This window comes from Crassostrea angulata, chromosome 7 (genome assembly GCF_025612915.1).
Source record: "Crassostrea angulata isolate pt1a10 chromosome 7, ASM2561291v2, whole genome shotgun sequence".
Lineage (NCBI taxonomy): Eukaryota > Metazoa > Mollusca > Bivalvia > Ostreida > Ostreidae > Magallana > Magallana angulata.
Window position 1 is genome coordinate 15,175,052 of NC_069117.1, and position 23,822 is coordinate 15,198,873.

The 23,822-nt window shown below is 35.1% G+C and overlaps 2 protein-coding genes across 4 annotated transcripts; one reads left to right on the plus strand and one right to left on the minus strand.

Moving 5' to 3' along the window:
- Nucleotides 1-82: 82 nt before the first annotated feature.
- LOC128193151 (uncharacterized) lies at nucleotides 83-9,369 on the plus strand. 2 transcript variants are annotated; one of them, XM_052866430.1, is made up of 11 exons: nucleotides 83-273; nucleotides 416-587; nucleotides 678-787; nucleotides 899-1,021; nucleotides 1,132-1,317; nucleotides 1,520-1,635; nucleotides 1,808-1,925; nucleotides 5,292-5,483; nucleotides 5,597-5,740; nucleotides 5,846-6,871; nucleotides 7,317-9,369. In XM_052866430.1, exons 1-11 carry the CDS (start codon nucleotides 207-209, stop codon nucleotides 7,400-7,402), a joined length of 2,340 nt encoding a protein of 779 aa, XP_052722390.1. In that variant the 5' UTR covers nucleotides 83-206; the 3' UTR covers nucleotides 7,403-9,369. The 2 variants fall into 2 exon arrangements, with proteins under 2 accessions (XP_052722390.1, XP_052722391.1); XM_052866431.1 differs by having other exon boundaries at nucleotides 416-545.
- Nucleotides 9,370-10,089: 720 nt separating this feature from the next.
- Nucleotides 10,090-20,269, minus strand: LOC128193154 (uncharacterized). Of its 2 annotated transcripts, none has more exons than XM_052866434.1 (9): nucleotides 20,148-20,269; nucleotides 19,710-19,847; nucleotides 18,659-18,850; nucleotides 18,056-18,269; nucleotides 17,703-17,831; nucleotides 16,312-16,436; nucleotides 13,073-13,159; nucleotides 12,634-12,867; nucleotides 10,090-12,223 (listed from the first exon to the last, which is right to left on the minus strand). In XM_052866434.1, the coding sequence occupies exons 2-9, from the start codon at nucleotides 19,818-19,820 to the stop codon at nucleotides 12,176-12,178; spliced, it is 1,140 nt and encodes a 379-aa protein (XP_052722394.1). In that variant the 5' UTR covers nucleotides 19,821-19,847; nucleotides 20,148-20,269; the 3' UTR covers nucleotides 10,090-12,175. The 2 variants fall into 2 exon arrangements, with proteins under 2 accessions (XP_052722394.1, XP_052722395.1); XM_052866435.1 differs by having other exon boundaries at nucleotides 19,710-19,835; nucleotides 20,148-20,241.
- Nucleotides 20,270-23,822: the final 3,553 nt, after the last annotated feature.

Below are 23,822 nucleotides of genomic sequence, written 5' to 3' on the forward strand. Positions count from 1 at the left end.
CTGAAATACTAGTGTTTTTTAAAAAGTCTTTATTAAAGCCCATATCAAATGCATTCTTTCACATTTTGTTTTTATATTGTGTATTTGAATTCCTTTGAAACATCTGAAGCGGATCATGAGTTCTATTATTTCGATTCGTCAAAATGTTTGTCGCATTAGAAACGATTGAGAAAGCGGATTGACTTGTACTGAAGAATGAGTGTCCAATGTACTGGAATAGGATGAAGAATTTTAACGTATTTTGGGTTATTATGATTTGGTTAATCGGTAGTGGTAAGTACAGATACAAGAAATTCTTGGTCATTTTTAAAACCAAACTTTTTTTTCTAATAGTTTTTTGAGGGCATTACGAAAAAATTAAATTTAAATTAAATGTGCCGATTTACATGTAACGTAAAGAATCTCTGAATTGTAGGCGAAGGAACTTGTTCGTTTCCCTTTAGTGGTACTTGGCACAGCAGTAACTATGACAGCATGGTGTTTTCCAGTTCCGGTCTTTACATATCCGGTTTAATGTTTACCGGCACATCGATTGTCGGTAGCGGGTGGGAGTGTTATTTAAACTCTGGAAATAGATATGTTGCAAAGTATGGCAATTCAAAATAATTCAAATTTGAGAGAAAAAAAATCAAATACATTTACAAGGTTAATCTTTACTATTTTTATTCCATTTTTAGAACTAATATTACGATTACCCTGAATGCCGGTGGAACACCCCACTACGTCTACACATGTTTTGTTTTCACCTCTGTAAATGCGTACTCCTACTACTATTACCAAAACACACGTAAGTGCCTTTACAACTGATCATGACCATTCAAAATGCTTTGCACTTCAAGCTTTTCAATTATCTCAGCAAACACATTCACACACATGTAATGGAGCCTCTTCGTTTCAGCCGTCGAGAGTCTCTTTGGTAACGAACGCATTGTGGCATATACCACAGGAACTACCGTCACTTCCGATGACGTTTGTAGCAACGTACCGTCAGCAGCCGAGTATAACGTCATGGTGCAAAGTGGTATAGATTGAATTCGCTGACTGCACATTTTTTTATTTCAAGATTAAAAATAGTATACATTCCCCGGAAAAGTAACTTTTTTATATAGAATTTTCATGATTTTAAAACAGGGCAAGAACTGAACGCAAAAACTAACATCGGGGAGGTGTTGTTTGCCAACTTCCATTACCTGTACAATGACGGTGTGTCGGACAAATGCGGTACCGGGACCTCCCAAAGCATGCTGACCATCTGTACGGACAGACAGACGCTCACGTTCGACTACACCAAATGCAGCGACTTAATGATGTACTCTAGTAAGCCTATATTAAATGTTAAATGAAGAAAACTCGGTCATATTGGATATTATTTTCGTTTGGAGAAATGAAAAAAATCTTGTGATCCGTTGATTATTAAAATACTAGTACCGTATGTTAATGTGTATTCGAGTGTAACTCTTTTACGTGACTGTAAAGATATTAGATAAACGGATATTTTTCTACTTGTATATTTGTTTAGGTGGGGGCGTGCTAGGATCAGTGGCCACCATCGTATCAGGTTCCACGTACTACACCACCGTGTACAACTTTGACAGTACGGTAGACGACGTCGATACCTTTAGGTTTACCTGCATTGTAAGAGAGTTAAATATCTCTGTCTTTTACTAATTAACAATTTTGAACTGTCATGGACCAATGGATTCATTAAAAAATGTAATTATGTTTTGATTTTCTTTTAATTTATTATTTTGTTGTAAATGTTTTATTGTGTAATAGAAGACAAAAACAACACTGGTCACTCTTTCAGGCGGCCGCTACTTCTGGGGCCCATGTGAGCGCCACCATCCTCCCTAAATCATGTACCGCCTCCCAGAGCCCCACGGTCATGCCGGCTAATGGCGGGATATTCACTCTGGTGGCTAATAGTAAGTCCACGAATTTGGAATGTTAACCAGTCATTCAAATTATCCTCTATTTATAAACAATTTCCAAGAGCCTGTTTGTGATGGGAATTGAAACATGTTCATTTGTAAAAGACGCAGCAAAAAACAAAAACAAAACAATCAATTTTAGATGTGTTTGATTTTTTTAAAAAATTAATCGATTTAAGATGTGTTTGATTTTTTTTAAATTAAGCGATACACTATTTTTTTCTGTTTCTAGGTACATGCGGTATGTGTGCTATATGCGTGGTTTTCTGACCATAGGGGCATATTTAATTAAGTGTGATTGTGTGGTACATTTGGTCATATACATATAAACACACAGACCCTACATTATTTCACTAAAAGAAAACACTCTTGAACAACTTTGGTAGGTCGTATTTTGTCATTTTAGAAATAAAAATTATGCTTTATTGATATTATTTATATTCATTTGATAGAAAAAATGTGCATTTTAAAATCATTACACACCTCTGTATAGTATTAGTTATAATGAATAAACATTTTTTAAACACTTCAAATACATAGAATTTATTAGATATAATCTAGGCTAAATTATCGAGATCAATACACGCACCTTTAGTAGAGGCCTGACATAGCACTATCAACGCTTTTCTACTTCGAATGCACTGTAACACTTTGTGGTTTTTCTTAAATGGCACCTCTTTTGTATGGACATCAGTAACATCTTTGTAATATGGACATACAAATTATATAGGGTAGGGATCTATAGAATTTTTAGATTTTTTAAAGCAAACCGTATTGGATGTGACGACACAATTTACCTTTCACCATTTCAAGCAATAATAATATAAAAACTAGACACGATCTCGTTGCGAGCAACGAGGAGGTCTTCCGTCTGATTTTAGAATTTGAGATATATGTTCTATCTTGATTTTGCTATTTAACAGCTAAACATGATTTAGAATAGAAAAACAGGGTCTACATTCTAGGGGCCAGATACTATTTTGTTACAGATGTAAGAGCTTTGTTCAACAAGTGTTTAGAAATTCGTCACTGTTCTTTGAGATATCTTAAAAAAAGATTTAGGGGCCGGTCCCTTATCTCCTTATTGGAGCCGCTGAACCAAATTTTGAAGATTGCATGTTGTAAAGTAAATCATTTTTAGCATCTTTTCTTCTATACTGCATTTCAAAATATTTTTCTTTTTTAGATATAGGTGGTCATAGTTTTGAACTCTTGACCCCTAAAAAACCATCATTACATAATACATTATAAAATCATTACATTGCTTGGATACATAATTGTAAGATAAACATATTTGCTTCTATAGACTTTCACAAAATATCCCTCAGTAAAGAGCTACGCATAAAAGACTTTAGAGCCCTTTGGTCCCTTAATTTGAGGGGCCAGCTCCTTTTTCTTGATATCAAATAAAAGGTCATTTAAATCTCAACACATTTTGTTCAACAAGTGTTTAGAGATTTGTTACCGTTCTTGAGATACATGTTTATGGGAAAGAACGTTTTAGGGGCCGATCCCTTAACTCCTTATAGGGGCCATTTAACGAAATTTTGAAAATTGCATATTATTTAGTACATCATTTTGACTATCTTTACTTCTATACTGCATTTCAAAATATTTTTCCTTAATGAGATAGGGGTGATCAAAATTCTGGACTTTTGGCCCCTAAAACCCCTAATTACGTAACACATGATAAAATCATTACATTTCTTGGATACACAACTGTAAGATAAACATATTTGCTTCTATAACCGTTCACAAAATATCCCTCAGTAAAGGGCTACAGATGATAGAATTTAGAGTCCTTTGGTTCCTTAATTTGAGGGGCCAGCCCCTTTTTCTTGATATCAAATAAAAGGTCATTCAATCTCAACACATTTTGTTCAACAAGTGTTTAGAAATTCGTCACTGTTCTTTGAGATATCTTAAAAAAAGATTTAGGGGCCGGTCCCTTATCTCCTTATTGTAGCCGCTGAACCAAATTTTGAAGATTGCATGTTGTAAAGTAAATCATTTTTAGCATCTTTTCTTCTATACTGCATTTCAAAATATTTTTCTTTTTTAGATATAGGTGGTCATAGTTTTGAACTCTTGACCCCTAAAAAACCATCATTACATAATACATTATAAAATCATTACATTGCTTGGATAAATAATTGTAAGATAAACATATTTGCTTCTATAGACTTTCACAAAATATCCCTCAGTAAAGAGCTACACATAAAAGACTTTAGAGCCCTTTGGTCCCTTAATTTGAGGGGCCAGCTCCTTTTTCTTGATATCAAATAAAAGGTCATTTAAATCTCAACACATTTTGTTCAACAAGTGTTTAGAGATTTGTTACCGTTCTTGAGATACATGTTTATGGGAAAGAACGTTTTAGGGGCCGATCCCTTAACTCCTTATAGGGGCCATTTAACGAAATTTTGAAAATTGCATATTATTTAGTACATCATTTTGACTATCTTTACTTCTATACTGCATTTCAAAATAGTTTTCCTTTCTGAGATAGGGGTGATCAAAATTCTTGATTTTTGGCCCCTAAAACCCCTAATTACGTAACAAATGATAAAATCATTACATTTCTTGGATACATAACTGTAAGATAAACATATTTGCTTCTATAACCGTTCACAAAATATCCCTCAGTAAAGGGCTACAGATGATAGACTTTAGAGCCCTTTGGTCCCTTAATTTGAGGGGTCAGCCCCTTTTTAGTGATATCAAATGAAAGGTCTTGTAAATATAAACTTTTTTTGCATTACATGTTTTAACAAAATATTTTTCAGAAAAGAGATAAACTAAGAAAAACATTAAAAATTACGACGTTTTTTTAGTCTCAATTTTCGGGACCAGGCGAGCTTAAACACCTTTTGAGCATGACAAATATGAACGCCAAATAGCACATCTACAATCTCTTGTCCACAATCCCTGAAAGTTTGAACTCAATATCTTTTACCGTTTAGGAGGAGATCCCTGGACAAGCCGACCCTCTGAAAATCGTTAAAACGTCACTTTTTCAGGAACGGAAATGACGTCATCAAAATAAATAAAAATGTATATTAAGTTCGGATTAATATCTATTAGATCTGAAAGTTTCACGAAAAATCCGCTGAGCCATTTCCGAGAAATTACCTGCACAAATTTTGTAAGAAAAAAAATAATAATTGGGAAAAAGAAACCGAACGAAAACAATAAGGTCTTCCGTTGGAAAACGGAAGACCTTAATAAACAAGTCCACCCACTTTTTCGACACCTGTTACTGTCACGTGGTATTGCCACTAAGAACAACCATTTCCTCTACCATTACCAATCAAATTAGCAGCATCACTAACTTGACCTCTGCGATTTCGAACATTTCAGCCCTCACCCCCACCGTTGATAACAGTGATGGCGTTGATTTGGCCCCCATTATCGGAGGAATCATCGGTGCCATTGTTCTCATCGCCATCATTGTCATCCTGTTGTGTATTCGACACCACAAGATTAAGCGGCGAAAGCAAGAGATCATAGACAAAAGAATGAAAATATGGAAAATTAGAAGCACTGAAGACGGTATATTGTTTGAGTTGGTATCAAATATGTGTCTGAATACATGTAAATGTTCCCGTTTCGATGTTTCTCCATAATATTAGCATCATATATGAAGTATTTTTTTTTAAATCCAGATTTTTATAATGACGATTTCCTCAACGAAACGTCAATGAAATTGGACTGCAGTCAATCTGATAACTCCGAACTGCCTGTGCTAAAGTCTTCCTCCAGTGGAACGAAACTCTCCCAGAGGAATCAAAAGGATCCTGCAGAGACAGGTGTGTTTATGTAGCCTTCAGAAGGCAATACCGGTATTTGATACAGATTACTATACCGTTTATTTCGATTACAGTGATCGTAATTTAGACGCCATTCTATTTCAGATTCTTTTGCGACCCACCTGGAGCAAAAATTGGAAAATCCCATGAGGGAGAAGTCCTTTCATGTAGAGACACACAGGAATAAAGACAAGATTTCCGACCTCTTATCCGCCCCGGGAAAGCGCACTGAACACATGCCGTGGAAAACTGGGAGAAGCGCAGATATTATGGAATATTCCTTAGAAAGGGGATTTCCATCCAAACCAGGTTCTAAGACCAGTAGGAGCTATACAACACTTCAATCAAAGCAATGTACCGCCTCATCTGAATTTGGATCCATGTACCCCAAAAATCGGAAGTACTCTAGATCAGCACTGGATCTCAATAGAAGTCTAACTGCTGCAGGGAACCAGTTTAAATCGGAGTCGAACGTTTATGCCAAGGTGAAGTCTCTTACAGAGAAAAGCTTGTCAAGAGAATTGACGGCTATAAAAGAAGTACCACGTAAACCAACGCCAAATTACATGAAACCTATTCGATCGAAAACTGCGATTTCGATCAACAAAGAGCGAGCAAAGTCTCGACACAGTGTATCTCGTCGCTTTGATTCAAAATCTCGAATTTTAATAACTGGGAGTAAGTCGCGAATGCACCATGATAGTATACCAACAAATATAAAAGTGAGTCGCAAGGCAAAGACGCCAAGAGAACAAGTGATGTCGCGGGCAAAATCGAAATTAATGAGAGAAAATACAAAGTCATGGAGGGTGACAGAAAAAACGATGCCAAATCCTACACCCGCGGACGAGAAGTCATTTGTACAGTCCCTGAGATCCACGTATCCCCCACTCAAACCTAAAAAGAAGAAAAAACCCAACAAAACGCTCGTTAAGAAGGTGAAAACCCCGTATGGCATTGTTCATGTTGATGTTTCCCAAAAACGTACAACGTCTATAATGTCGTTAGACCATCTAAAGGGCCTTGTGCATGTAGAGAGACGGAAGGTTCCCTCTCGCTCTCAGGTTGATGTCATTCATCGGAATAGTAGAAGTAAAACTATGATTGTCGATGGCACTTGGATTGCGCAAGGTAAAAACCCATACCTTACCTAAAGTTGAATCGGGGTAGTTCACAGGCCGTTAAAAATGTTAAAACATAAGAACTGTTTTAAATTACTTTCTTCACTTTCATTCATAATCATATATTTACAAGAAGTTTTTTTCCCTTCTATTTCTTAGGGAATTCTATTGTGTTTATACATGTACTACTATTGACAAAAACGAAGCAAAGTTAATTGTTAATGTAAATATGTAAGATGAGATAGAATTTAAATGCCTTCTTTAACAAAACAAAAAATATGTTATTCATGGGGGCTATATATGAGGGTAGCAATCATTGCAAAATAGAAATTAACCGCTTGACGCTGGTTTTGTATTTATTCTGCAATTATTGCTACTTATAAACTACCGGAGAATTTTTTTCAGACAATTACAGTCCTTTTATTTCTTAATTCGTATTTCTTTTATTTCTACAGGTTTCGGAATTGATGGCCACAAAGGAGCAAAAAAGTCCACAGACTCCGAGTACTATTCAAGTACTGATGAACTAATACTTAATTAGTCATCAATAAATAATTACCCAGTTTAATATTGGTACTTGTAATTGTATTTTGTAGAGGGAGAATCACAGATAATAAAAATACTAGTATGTAAACAAGAACGCAATCATTTTTAGCTCACCTGAGCTGAACGCTCAAGTGAGCTATTCTGATCACATTTTGTCTGTCGTCCGTCCGTCCGTCTGTCCGCAAACTTCTCACATTTTCAACATCTTCTCAAGAACTACTTGGCCAATTTCAACCAAACTTGACACAAATCATCCTTAGGCAAAGGGGATTCAAAGTTGTTAAAATTAAGGGCCACACCCGTTTTCAAGGGCAGATAATTAGAAATTAATGAAGAATTTCGAGAAATTTTCAAAAATCTTCTTCTCAAGAACCAGAAAGCCAGGAAAGCTGAAACTTGTGTGGAAGCATCCTCAGGTAGTGTAGATTCAAAGTTGTGAAAATCATGACCCCCGGGGGTAGGGTGGGGCCACAATGGGGGGTCGGAATTTTACAAAGGAATATATCGAGTAAATCTTTAAAAATCTTCTTCTCAGAAACTAATCAGCCAGGAAAGCTGAAACATGTGTGGAAGCATCCTCAGGTAGTGTAGATTCAAAGTTGTGAAAATCATGACTCCCGGGGGTAGGGTGGGGCCACAATGGGGGGTCGAAGTTTTACATAGGAAAATGTAGAGTAAATATTTAAAAATCTTCTTCTCAGAAACTAATCAGCCAGGAAAGCTGAAACATGTGTGGAAGCATCCTCAGGTAGTGTAGATTCAAAGTTGTGAAAATCATGATCCCTGGGGGTAGGGTGAGGCCACATTTGGGGGGGGGGTGTTAAAATTTTACATAGAAATATATAGAGTAAATCTTTAAAAATCTTCTTCTCAGAAACTAATCAGCCAGGAAAGCTGAAACTTGTGTGGAAGCATCCTCAGGCAGTGTAGATTCAAAGTTGTGAAAATCATGATCCCTGGGCGTAGGGTGGGGCCACAATGGGGGGTCGAAGTTTTACATAGGAAAATATAGAGTAAATATTTAAAAATCTTCTTCTCAGAAACTAATTAGCCAGGAAAGCTGAAACCTGTGTGGAAGTATCCTCAGGTAGTGTAGATTCAAAGTTGTGAAAATCATGATCCCTGGGGGTAGGGTGAGGCCACATTGGGGGGGGGGGTGGTGTTAAAGTTTTACATAGGAATATATAGAGTAAATCTTTAAAAATCTTCTCAGAAACTAATCAGCAAGATGATTCTTTATAATTGGCTCCAGGACAATTCCTTGGCCTCACAAGAAGGTTCAGAGTTTTATGCAGCTAAATATCCCATATATAAACAATTGTAAAGGATCTTTTTGAGAACTGCAATACTCAACATGTGATATGACTATAAAATTGAAGCAGGCAGCTATTTTTTCATTAGAATCTTTTTGTATTACTGTATTGAGTTATTGCCCTTGGTTTATTGATTCTTGATTATTTTAATTAATGCATCCACTGTTAACAAATTATTGTGATGATTATTTTTATACAATAATAAATATTCAATGTATATAAGTTGTTCTGCATAAGTAGTTTTGGGTTAGGCCGGATTAGTTTGTTTATTTTTGATTTCCAATTTTTAGATACTATGAATTATTTTAGGCCGGCACTTATATAGGGACAGTGTCTATTGCTTTACTATGAGCGACTGTTTGAGGATAAACTTGAACAGGTATGGATAAGATTGAGTGTGTGGACACCCCTGCTCTATCTAATTTTCGTGTTTTCTATCCTATGATACAGAGTGTGCGGTCATTCCTGCCCTGTATCGCATTAATACAAGTGTGTGGTCATACCTGCTTGTGGTTATTGCGGCGGAGCACTAGTGTGTGGTCATCCCTCTTGGTGTTCTGGCCTTTCTAGCGCAAGTGTGCGGCACTCCCTGATTGCATTAGGTTCAGCTGTTGGCGCAAGTGTGCGGTCATCTCTGCTTGCGTTAATATTGGTACCTGTTGAGTTGCGTAGGTGTGTGGTCATCCCTGCCTGCGTAACGTTGAGTCCCTATATATGTGCAGGAGCGGTGATTAAAGTCTGCTCTAGTAAATATTGGCAGCAATCAGGGTATCCGAGTTCCAAGGAGGAAAAATGGATTTTATTTATACAGGATCTACATGTATTATTGTACATTGTCCAGATTGTTTGTATTATGACTCCATTAAGCTGACTTTATCATTCCTATTGTTCCTCGGGTGAGCGATGTGGCCCATGGGCCTCTTGTTGTAACTTGCAATCGAAAGATTTTAAAATTGTTTGATTTGTTTTATATGTTTTGTTCTTGTCTTTTCTAATTCGAATATATTTTCTCTAAGATAGTGGTTACACTTCATTTTCTATGGTAAGTAAGTCGTTGTGCTGAGAAAAAGTTTTTGGTATTTCAACATTTTCAAAGATTTGAAAAAAAAATAACCATGCAATGATCTAAGGATCAGCCTTTTGTTTAAATTGACTTTTAAAAATCAATAATATAAAGCTATTACCGGTAGTTGTCCGTTTATTAAAATTTGAAGCATCATTGACTTCTTTTCAATCCACTTTGAATTGAAGTTTTAAAGGGAATATAGCTTCTTTTCAAACCACTTTGAACTAAAGTTTTTAAAAGGAATAGAGTGTAATAGGTGAACTTGTTTAAAAGCTCTTAAGCTGGATTAATGCAAACCAGGAAGACAGACAGACAGACTGATTTTATTGTGCAAAGTTCAATACAACGACAAATAGAAATAAATCAATAGCTATCAAACTATTAACACAGTATACAAATATGTTTATAATGTAAAAGAAAACATCACAATCAGGATCACTCGTGTCAAATGGGACTATTTTAGTACATAGTATACATATATTGGACGGATATGCCATAAAATTAAAAACAATAAAAAGGAATTTTATCACATGAAAACATTTAAAAATAAGCGAAATCAATGAGTCATATTTACTCATGTATAATGAGAAAAAAATAAATATACATGTATATCCATAATCCAGTATTTTCTCTAAAGTGAGAAAAATCCTTTTAACAATCACAAACGAAAGATTTTATATAACATATTCATCAAATGTGATTTTTTTCTACCCTTTAACTATTTCGTACAGACTGAATCTTATGACTAGATTATAGACCAACTAGTGCATACGTACATGTAGATGTACTTGAGCGATGACTTATCTAAACAACACTAGAAAACCAATCCACTACATCAGTTTGAATCTGTTCAAGCAAATTCCATAACCTCTCATTGTTACCATAACTTCAAACCAGTGAACAAAATGCCACCTAACACACAGACAACATTATTGGTGCTGGCCAGAAAAAACATTGGTAAATAAAGTTCACATTGTGTTAAAATCTAAAAATGCAACAATTTACAATAAAAAAAATTAGCTTTCTGCACATAGTACATTCGTTACTAATGGAGTGGAAATGTAATACATGTACAAAGAAAATATCATCACAATAAACAAAATACACAACAAGATGTGAGTGTTCGCTCTATTTCTCATATAAATCTGGCATCAACCAATCTCAGAAATACAGTTAAGCTTAACTGTAAACTAGATGCTATTTATCTTACGTTGTTATAATATAGTCTAGTTAACAAAAGGAAGGTAAAATAGTCAGGAGGTTAAAACTACTGCCAATAAACAATTTACCCGTTACTTCGATATCTGGGTTTAAATTCAAAATGTATACATGTACATGTATTTGACACCTTCCACAATTTAAATAAACATAATGTAAGAAAATTAAAATAGTGCAACTAGCATATGTAAAAAATATTGATATAATGTACATAAATGTGTTGATCCATAAACCAGTATTTAAGGTATTCGATGTATAACGACCACATTTTGTACCTTATAAATGAATGGTCCAATATTCTTAATCATGATATCATTTTGAAGGTGTTATCAAATAAAAATACTCCACCAAAGGAATTTTCAAAATTTTGATTATAGTCCAACTAATTACACCTTGAATTTTGCATTGAAGTCTATGGGCAAAGTATGTTTTATTAAGATATTGTAAAAAGTAACCTAAAATTCATAAAACATTTTTGGTTAATACATGCATAAACTTTCTCTTTATTGAAATATGAAATAAAATGAATCATTTACCGCAGATATTTTGAGGAAATTAAAATTTTGTTTTTTTTTCATCAAGGGGAGATAACTGTTTTTTAAAAATTTAAAGTGCAAAATGACCAGCTCCTTATATGTTTTTTGTCTTATGAATTTGGTTCATTTCACGTTCATAGTTATCTAGCAATACATATTTAACTAGTTTAAAATGATTCAAAATTGTTCAATATCCCTTCATTATACATTGAATACCTTAAATTCTTGAAATAAATTTCTTATCATTTTTAATATTTCCTATACAAATTTTTAATAGATAAATAGATTACCAAAACATGATTCAAATACAACTGTAAATAAGATTATATTGGCTCAAGTGGATATTTTCGGAATGTTGGCATGAGGAAAAAAATCAAACTTATATAAAATGCATGGAATAATTACCATACATCCCCAAAAAGATAATAAATAACAAATGAAATATGTATCTCATCTTAAAAATATCACTCTAGAACAATGGTTTTTAAAATAAAAACATAAGAATATTTTCTATAAAAAAAATCTATGTACCATACATTAAACCTTGCATTTAGGGGACAATTCTCTACACTCCTCCTTTGATTAAGTGTAAAATCCCTTCTCATCCATTTTGCATCAGTAAAAACCTTCTCTTCTTAACTAGGTTTCAAGTCAAGCCTGCAAATAGGACAGCTTGCATTTCTCTGTAAATAGAGTTAACAAAAAAGATTAAAAAATGAAAAGTACGAAAACACTGTATAGTCCAGGGTTAATTCCACTATATTAAAAATAACTTAAGACTAGGGCAGGAGAATGAAAAAATACTGATTGAAATCGCTTCTAAATACATGGTTATTTTTTACCCTTCTACACTTGCAAATGGTTTCACCCAGCTTTAAATTTGCCCTACACAATTTTGTTTTGAGAGAGATATGTGACATTTGAATTGGTGCGGTCAAATTCTCCCGCTGACAATGAGGGCGAAATAAAACGGGGGCAAATATTTCCTGGCATACAGTATTCAGATACGGACTTGAGGAAACCAACTGAGTACTTATTTGATCTTCAATGATAAAATAAATTCAATTACTTAATAGCTTGATGTAAGCCCTACCTTCAGCCACTCTTTGACACAGGCGGCATGGTAGTCATGTTTACAGGGCAGAGTACAAAGCTTGTCCCCGCTTTTGAATGAAGACAGACACACCCTACACCCTGGTCCCTCGTGATCCTCCGTGTAGACTTTGGCTTTGGAGTTGTATGTCTTCACTGGCAGAGCCTTTATTTCGTTTTCCTCCATGCCTCGGTTTTTCACTTCCCCGATTCTTTCGGCCAATTCCCATAAAGACTGCATAGAAATACATGGGTTATTTTTGGAACTCTTGTAAAAAAGGTAAAACAAATTGGACTTTATTTTTCATGATGAAATAGGATGTTAGTAATTGATGTGACATTGACCATTTAATCTTATTACAATCTACACTCAAGGATTAAACTCAGAGCAATGCTTATGTCAATGTTTCTAATATGCGAAATAGTAATTAACTCTGTACCTCATAATCATTTGGGTCTACATCATCAGGAACAAGCATTTCAGGTCTACGTCCCATTAGGAACAATATCAGTAACATGGGATCTCTCTGTGGAAGGAAACCCCAAAATTTATTCAATCAAATTCATTACTCATATTCGTAAAAAATTCTGGTTTTTAGCTCACCTGAACCGAAGGTTCAAGTGAGCTTTTCTGATCACCCGTTGTCCGTCGTCCGTCCGTCTGTAAACTTTTCACATTTTCAACTTCTTCTCAAAAACCACTGGGCCAAATTTAACCAAATTTGGTACAAAGCATCCTTATGGAAAGGGGATTATAAATTGTAAAAATAAAGGGCACAGCCCTTTTCAAAAGGGAGATAATTGCGAAACAGTGAGTATAGGGTGCATGTCTTTAAAAATCTTCTTCTCAAGAACCACTGCACCAGAAATGCCAATATTTACACAAAAGCTTGTATATATAGTGAAGATTCTAAATTGTAAAAATCGTGACCCTCGGACCAAAACTGGGGCCCCAGGCGGGGTTCAAAGTTTAACATAGAAATACATAGGAAAATGTTTAAAAAATCTTCTTCTCAAGAACCACTGCACCAGAAATGCCAATATTTACACAAAAGCTTGTATATATAGTGAAGATTCTAAATTGTAAAAATCGTGACCCTCGGACCAAAACTGGAACCCCAGGCGGGTTCAAAGTTTAACATAGAAATACATAGGAAAATGTTTAAAAAATCTTCTTCTCAAGAACCACTGCACCAGGAATGCCAATATTTACACAAAAGCTTGTATATATAGTGAAGATTCTAAATTGTAAAAATCGTGACCCTCGGACCAAAACTGGGGCCCCAGGCGGGGTTCAAAGTTTAACATACATAGAAATACATAGGAAAATGTTTAAAAAATCTTCTTCTCAAGAACCACTGCACCAGGAATGCCAATATTTACACAAAAGCTTGTATATATAGTGAAGATTCTAAATTGTAAAAATCGTGACCCTCGGACCAAAACTGGGGCCCCAGGCGGGGTTCAAAGTTTAACATAGAAATACACAGGAAAATGTTTTAAAAATCTTCTTCTCAAGAATCACTGCACCAGGAATGCCAATATTTACACAAAAGCTTGTATACAAAGTGAAGATTCTAAATTGTAAAAATCATGACCCTCGGACCAAAACTGGGGCCCCAGGCGGGGTTCAAAGTTTAACATAGAAATACATAGGAAAATGTTTAAAAAATCTTCTTCTCAAGAACCACTGCACCAGAAATGCCAATATTTACACAAAAGCTTGTATATATAGTGAAGATTCTAAATTGTAAAAATCGTGACCCTCGGACCAAAACTGGGGCCCCAGGCGGGGTTCAAAGTTTAACATAGAAATACATAGGAAAATGTTTAAAAAATCTTCTTCTCAAGAACCACTGCACCAGGAATGCCAATATTTACACAAAAGCTTGTATATATAGTGAAGATTCTAAATTGTAAAAATCGTGACCCTCGGACCAAAACTGGGGCCCCAGGCGGGGTTCAAAGTTTAACATAGAAATACATAGGAAAATGTTTAAAAAATCTTCTTCTCAAGAACCACTGCACCAGAAATGCCAATATTTACACAAAAGCTTGTATGTATAATGAAGATTCTAAATTGTAAAGATCGTGACCCTCGGACCAAAACTGGGGCCCCAGGCGGGGATCAAAATTTAACATAGAACTACATATGAAAAATGTTTAAAAATTTTCTTCTCAACAACCACTTCACCAAAAATGCCAATACATACACAAAAGGTTGTATATATAGTGAAGATTGAAAAAATCGTGACCCCCGAACAAAAGTGGGGCCCCAGGAGGGGTTTAGATTTTAACATATATAGGAAAATGTTTTAAAATCTTCTCAAGAACCATCGTGCAACTGTTTGGGATATTACTATGCATACATGTACATCCTTAAATAATGTAGATTCAAAAAATTGTAACTCCCGGACAATTGATGGGCACCAAGAACCTGGGCTCAAAATTTAAACATTTTAAGAAACAAAGGAAAAGTTTAAAATTTTTTTTCTCAAGAACTACAATGTTTTAGTTAGTGGAATATCTATGCATGCATCCTTCGCTTAGGTAGATTCATAATTCGTAAAATCGTGACCCCCGGACCAATAATGGGACCCCAAGATGGGGTCAAAGTTTATTATAGAAATATAAAGGTAACAGGTTAAAAAATCTTCTTCTCGAGAACTACAATGCTTCAATTTATGAGATTACTATCATGCATACAACCTTGGATAATGAAGGTTCGACAGTTTTAAATTAGTGACCCCTGGACTAATACTAGGGACCCAAGATGGGTTTAAAGTTAAATGTAGAAGTACCGGTATATATGGAAAATGTTTAAAAATCTTCTTTTCGAGAACTACAATGCATCAATTTGTCAGATAACTACGTAAGCACCCTCAGATAGTGTAGATTCGAAATTATAAAAGCCGTGACCTCAATCTAATATTGGGGCCCCAAGAGGTGTTCAAAGTTTAGCGTAGAAATATAGAGGGAAAATGTTGAAAAATCTTTTTTCTAGGGAACTATAATGCCTTAGCTTGTGAGATAACTATGTAAGCATCCTTAAATAATGTAGATTCCAAATAATTAAAACTTTAGCACTGGACTAATACTGTGGCCCCAAAAGGGGTTCAAAGTTTAACATAGAAAGATATATTGAAAATGTTTTTAAAAAGTTCTTCTCGAGAACTATAATGCTACAGTTTGTGAGATTACTATGCAAGGATCCTCAAATTGTGTAAACTCTAATGTAGTGGAACCAAGAGTTATCTTTCTTAATGTTCTGTACAGTCTGAGAGTTATTCCTCTTGAAGTGGAACTCTTCTACGTTCAGTTTTTCAGGTTGTGTACGTGCGGTCCCACCGCAGTGCTACACATTTTCATTCCTATGTTACTATTTATGTTGTTCAAGCCAACCATAAACCTCGGACCATTACTGGGTCCCCAGAAAGGGGTTCAATGTTTAAAATAGAAAAAGCATATGCTACGAAATGTTACAAGGAACTGCTGTTCAGGTGAGCGATGTGGCCCATGGGCCTCTTGTTATTAATTATCAGCTTGTAATATATATTCATACATTTAAAACACAAGTTGTTATTTTGAAGTATACATGTACATTAAAGCATTAGATCTTAAAATCATGACTGTACCATTTTCCAACCCAATATATTTGATACAAATGCCAAAATTTTACCATGATGTGAATGAATCGGTCATCTGAAGTGGAGTTAGCTTGTCTATTGTTTAACAGCATAATCTCAGGTTCCGTCTCCCCCCTGGGAAGTTCTGGACGATTCAAAGCCAAGGACAAAGGTGGGGCTGAAGACATAAAAATTCATTTTTAATATCATGACTTTATTTAACCTGCAGGCTACCATATCAATAAATTGTGCTCTATTCCCCCCTTTCCATCTCCTAAATCAATGCTGGGTGAGGAAATATAAGAGAAGATAGCACTGATCTTTTATTTAAAGTACATTGTTTATTCAATTCAATGGTTTACTGACATCACCATGTTGGCATACAGTCAAAATGAAATCAAATGACTGACAAAAGAAAATTATACCATAAAGGCTACAGAATGCAAGCCAGTTTTATACAATACTTCATCGTCCCTGAACCGATTTCTTTGCATAAAACATTACTTTTATCCAAGTAGATACATAGACGTTTTGTAGTATTATAATCACATGGATTAACAATTTCTTTTATGGGATCAATACCACAGTACAATTTATCATTGAAAATATCACAATAATGAAATCGAAGATTGTCATACACAGGACAGTAAAGTACAAAATGTTTTTCATTTTCGACTAATAATTTACAAGCATAGCATAAACAATTTTCCTTTGGGATAATTGGTTTACAATATCTACCTGTTTCAATGAATAGTGAATGTGCACTTATTCTTAATCTTTTTAGCTGGGATCTTTCAGGCTTTTTCAAGGAGAACTTTAAGTAATCTTGCAACTTGTACTCGTTAGTATTTAATATTTTACTGTAAAAATGAAGTTTTCCTGAGTTACAGGATGAGATTTTGTTCAATTGCTCAAAGATCATATCAACAAAAAATTTATTTAACTTAAATATAGTGAAAAGAAAATTCAAAAGAAAAATATGTGCATTTTTTAAATTTACTAAATATCAAGTCAAGCATATTTTTTTAGTATCCCTTGAACTGTGCCTCTATATGGAATGTATACAGTCTTCATGTGACTACAGGTAACAAATACATGTACTGTGAAATCATTTTTATTCTTGGGGGTCAACGTTGGTGGGTAGCCAAAATTGTCCTGGTTCGTTGGGATGTAATTTCGTTGGTTGTGTAATCAGGATAATTTTAATAAATATAAAACAAATCATTGTATATAAGTTCGTGGAGATGTATATTTGTTGGCAAGGGCTACCAACGAAAGCCACAAACATTGGTCCCCCAAGAACAATGAAGATTTTACAGGAGTTTTAATATATATATATATTATTTTCTCACAAATTAGCAGGAGGTATTTAAGATGCAATTTATAGGCATATACATAATTACCAGTATATGAAAGGTAAGGAATATACAATGAAATTACATACCACTGGCTTCCATTGTTCCAGGTTCCATATCTGAGGAGTCATTTGTTGACTGTCTTCGGGCGGTTCCCCTTCCAGTACCCCTGCCTCTCCTTGCTGTAATTCTTCCTCGACCTCTTCCCCTGGTAGTTCCTAAAATTTACCAGCTCAAAATCGCATATTCAAAAGACTCCTTAAAAAATTGCTCTGAAAATTTATTTTGTCAAATCTCCCATTGGTTCAAAGAAAAAGCTTTTGAAACTAATACACTGGAAATGTTAGTCTCTAATTAAAACCTTATGAATGATGGTGAAAAAAACTTATGAATGAATTATATAAGACAAACTTATGGATATTAAATGAGATCTGTTCGTTACCTCTGCGGGTGGGGTTCGTTGAGGGAGAGGGTGTGGAAACAACCCCTGTCTCTGTTGGCCTCATACCATGTACAGATCTCCTGGGATTTATTGGTACTGCTCCCCTTCCCCCTCTCCCATTCTGGCCCCTGGCCTGAGCTACAGGACTTGCATTGGGAGAATTTTCTTCTACAGTACTGTCTGACCCTGTGTCCGAATCCTCTTCTTCACTGTCCTAATCAAACATATTGTGAAGTTCAATTAATACACAAACTAAAAGTAAACTGAAAAACAATTTAATAGAACCATTTTAACAAGACCTAGGACTTTCGGTGGGACATAACTATCTATTTCTTGTGTCAAAACAGGTTAAAAATGAAGCTGTTTGAAGCAAATTATGCACAGATTGCATAGTCTTAACTTAAAAGCCAGACAAATCTTGTTGATTTCAAAGAGCCATGGCTGAGTGGCCAGCAATGAAATAGACAGACCTGCCTCACACTTGTTTAACACAACTACCCAAAGACCAAGCTTTTGTTAAAATGGTTCTTATTACAATGCATAACTTTCAAAATAATTAATTGAAGAATACTTGCCAACAAGTGATAGGTACTAAGTACTTACTGAGACAGCTGCTGGATCTCTTCGATTATTTCTGCCAGCATGGACCACTAGATCTGCGAATAGTTGAGTAATCGGAGTCATGGATCTGAGGTGTGATGGTGGAGGATGATCTCCATTTCCTCTTAGCCTCATCATGGGCATTGGCATAATGTTGATATTTCTGTGCATTCTTCTTGCTATTTGTTCGTCCTCCTAGTAATTGTGAATGAATCTTTTTTAAATACAACAGTATTTTGTTCTTAAGAACAGCTTCTGTTATACAGCTTTGATCAGAAATATCACATACAGGATCTCTGAGGATGTAGAATTAAAGAGAAAATATAAATCATACCAAATTTTAACTGTTAAATTTTCTATCCTCTTGTGTTTTGGGATTCACCAGGTATTTAACATATTATCTGTTATTGTTTGGTTTTTTTCCAATCAAATTTCACCTAAAAATACCTAGCTGCAGGTCTGTATCTCCCAGTCTGAAAAAATTTGGATGGATGACCTGGGAGCTACAGTGCCACCCACTGAAAAAATTGTGTATTTATTGCGCACAAAAATCTGCTCTAGTTTTGGACTGATTACTCTTATTTATTATTTATAAGCAATTTCTTTGAAAACAATTATTACCATTAAATTCTTCATGCAATTTACTACTGCTATCATCTCTTTACTTGCTTAAGACTTTTTTCGAAGCACGTTACCTACCTCAGAAAATTAAGAATGTTGAATTTACATATCGTGAGTCGTCATTTTTACATGTAAACAAACTGCACCACTTCACTTTGCGGGGCTGGTGATGGTGTTTAAAAGATTATCAGAGGCAAGTTCAGAGATGATATCAGTAGTAAATTGGATGGAGAATTTATTGGTTTTAATTTTTTTCACAGAATATAATTAAAAAAAAAATAAATTGCAGTGTTTCCAGGAGAATGGGGAAGGTAAGAAGGGTAAGGGTAGGGTCCATCTAATGTCAGGCAGATTTGTCAACATTAAAAATTATGTTGATTGACATGTCTTTGAGATCCGAGATCATGAGATGGTTATGTTTTTTCTGATTCACCTCTCTTGCAGCAGCATTCTCCTCTTCCTGCAGCTGTCTTGCATAAGCCTCGTCCTTGGACAAACTGTGCGGTCTAGTGTCTCGTCTACTTGGCCCTTGTCCACTAGCCATGGCATACTAAACCTGCTGTTGACATTTCTGTAACGTACGTTATGCATAAAAAAAATGTCCATATAAAGTTTCAAAAAAACCCACAGGAATGACTGATATCGACAAATTTGTAAGCACACTCAGTCAATTATCACTTTATTGCTGCGAGTCACAATATTGGATAAAAAATTATAAGACAAGTTACCATAGAGTTTGTTCTAAATTTTATAACAGTACATATGATCAGAGGAAATTCGAGATGACATTTTATCAGCACGGATAAATTTTGACATTTTAAGTAAGTTGTCCCTGGGAGAAACATTCAGATACACATTTTATATTACTTACCAACACTTTGTAACATAATCGTCGAGGTATATGACTAACCGATTTGGAAACTTCCCAGAACATTCAGCTTTCCGACAAAGGGAAGTAAATCTCCAATGTAAACAAGTTCTGTAGCCCCGGAAGTTGTCGTATTCAATTGGCGGGAAAATTTAGTTTACCGTCAAAACTTTAATTTTTAAACTGTCAATAGCATGATTACGATATGCAGCGACGATGCGGCGACGTGAGTTAAGGGGTTGGGTCATGTAATCAAGTCTTCACACTTTCTGCTATAGAATAATGTTCAAGTATTTTTTAAAAAGATAGCGGTACACATACATGTAGCTTTACGTACAAAATACATATAGATTCAAGCATAAATAATAAGTTGGGGAAACGTACCCCGCTATTAGTTGTACTGAAACATATACAAACACAGATACATATGACAAACAGTCGACTGTATGTCCATAGGTTAGGATATTGGAGTTCATTTTTTCATAACTTACAGATATATAAATGGTACTGTGCTACTGCAAGGAAAACTGCCTGCATGACCCCCTTTACCACAAGGGACAAGCCCTTTATTTATGGTTACATTGAAATTAATGTCAAAACGGGCTTGGCCCCGGTTCCCTTAAGTAGACTAGTACTCCGACTGTTCAACCTTGCTGCATACCGGTATATCTCATGCATGTGGTATCGGGGGGTGGGGGGGGGGGGCTTTCTCGCAGCAACAAATATTCTTAAATTTACGTATAAAAAATTGAATTATCATGAAGTTGCCCCCCTCCTTTCTGGGGAGTATGTAAAAAAAAAATGGAATGAAAATACGGAAATGAAGAGTGAAATTGAAGTTATATATACTACGCCCCCCCCCCCCCCCCGGATAAGAATTTTGAAGATTTTGGAAACTTATTTTTTGTTTTGGGTTGTTAAGATTTTTTGGATGAGTCGCCCCCCCCCCCCCCCACTTTAAACGATGCTACTTGCCTGTATCTGCAACTGACTATTGCTATGTACCTCAGTAATTTCCGCTACTGTTTCCACCTATCATTGTATTTTTCGACCTTTTTTTCAAAATAAAACAAAAAACTAAGTTGATGGTTCCAGAGCGGAGTTACAACTATACGAACTTGTTATGTGGTGTCAAGTCCTTCATGTCTTTCTAACACAAAACATATTCTGCTATCACAATTTTTCCTGTTTATGCTCCTGACTTCCATTCTCTCTGATCACATGAGATGTTCCCTGAATGAGTTCTTAGTACTTGACTCTTAAGAGCTTATATAAGATGGAACCTAAGCTCAACAATGATGATCATAATAGGCAATCTGATGATTTGGTAGGCCTAACTCAGCAGATTGGCCAAACCAACTTCAAGACCTTGTCCCCAGTGCAGGCATTTATTACGATATTATAACAAGTGAGAAGGTTCCCTGCTTGCTGCTTGGTTAGCACTTCGTTTTCGGCCTATCCTTGACTGTACCCCAGTTTCTCCGAGTTATGAATCTGGAAACAACAGTTTTGTATGTGTTCAAAACTTTCAACGATATATTTGGAATATAGATATTCAACACCGCCACGTTACAAATTAGCGTCAAATTTTAGAGCAGAATTTAAGAATATGTTTAGAAAAGTCTTTAAAATCTAACTTTAAATTTATCTTTTAAGGAATCCGATGTTGGCACCTGAAATACAAGTTATGCCAATGGAACTTAAAATCTCCATTCATTTTGTGACCCATATCGCATTCCATTTTTTTTTTTAAACATGGGCCCAAAAAGGAAATGCCAATTTTTCCTGGAAAGGATCTACTGCAAATTACAAAAGAATTGATCAATAGAGGAGATGGATTTCACGGATAAATAACTTCTGATAATCAAAGTTTTTTTTGCTATATTCTATCGCATATGTTTTTTAATTTTTCGTATTTGCATTTTGAACTTATCATATTGCTTTTGCAATTTTATTATTAATCTTCAATGTTGGCTAAACAGCATTTTCTCAGTAAAATGGTATATTTCTGCATGGTTTCAATTGGCGGTTTCTGGTCTAGATATCTTTCAGGACCGGCCTGCCCATAAAAAAAATCTTAGATATTTTGGTGGGTTTTGTTCAAAGGAATAAATTAAGATAGAATTTAGAATTTTCTTAGGGCAACCCGGCCCTGGGGTCGAATTTTGCGGGGAAAAAAACCGACAAAAATTTGGGAAACTGGTTTCTATCATAGTTGTCTATATTTACATCTAAAAATGTAAGTTCGGATTGCCCGGAAGGTTAAACTGCTGTTTTTTGTGCCCTGGTTTGATTCCATCTGCGGGCATACTTTTTTTTAAAATACGGCATTCATAAACACCGTTTTATTTTTTTTTTATACAGAATTGTGCATTTTGTATATTAAACTTCGATCTTATTCCTTAAATGAACATTTGTATCGATGGAAAAAGTATATATACTTTAGTTATTGTAAAAGCAATCATCCGGAACCTAAACCCTAATGTAAGCACGCTTTGTTTGAGGAATCATTCACTCAGGTGCTTCGTAAAGAATTAAAGCCAAGCAAAAATTGTTGCGTTTGCTTTTCCAGAACATCTATATGAAATGGTACAATTGTGGGAGAAGTACTGCAAAGTAGATGCAGTTCGTTCTTTGCAAAGAATGTGTGCATTGATGACATTTTAAGCCAGACATGCAGGAAGAAGGTTTATAGATTAGAAAATAATGGGAGTGGGTCATAATCAGTTAGAGTTTCCCGTCCCCTTGCCATTCCGGCGACAAGTACGTCTCGTTATACAAATGATGCAGCTGATAATACGGAAAAGAGTTCAGCTGAATGTACAGTGAATGATAATAGTGTTCGAACCCTTGTAAAAATCCTTCTTTACGACTACAAACATCACTCCTCCTGTTATTTCTTTTGGAAACACTAAGGCGATGTGCATTATTTGTCTCACAGAGTCAAAAGGTTTGCGACCTTTGAAATCGCGTCACGCGAGACTTTCGATAGTTGCTTATATGTCAAAACGCATATAAAGAACGTGTATCGTATTATAGACTTTAAACAAACAGAATTATAAAAAAATTATTAACTCATACTGCTCGGACATTGTGAAACTTTTTTTTTTCAATCACTATACATTATGAGAACTAGAACCTAAGAATTTACTGTATGGCCTAAAATCAAAAAGTTGAACGGAAATTGATATGCTTTTTGGAAACACAGAAACCAATACCGGCCCCATCGGTCAACTCTTCAGTTATATACAAGTGTTCCTTTATTATTTGAAGAAATCAAAAAGTTGAACGGAAATTGATATGCTTTTTGGAAACACAAAAACCAATATCGGCCCCATCGGTTTACTCTTCTGTTATATACAAGTGTTCCTTTATTATTTGAAGAAATCAAATAAATATTTATAGTTTAAAAAATTATTTAATTATGATTTTACAGTATAAAGCTGAACACATGTAGTTTCTACAAAAGTAATATTTTGGTCAAAGTTTAAAAACCTTGCTTTACTGGTGGCTTCAAATGCCAGTACATAATGAACACAAGAGCATATGTTAAGATTTTCTATGATTATAAATTAAAACATATACAAGTATTCCTTATATTTAAGGAATCAGATAAATATTTATAGGTTAAACTTTCATTTAATTATGATTTTAACAGAGTATGAAGTTGAATCAAAT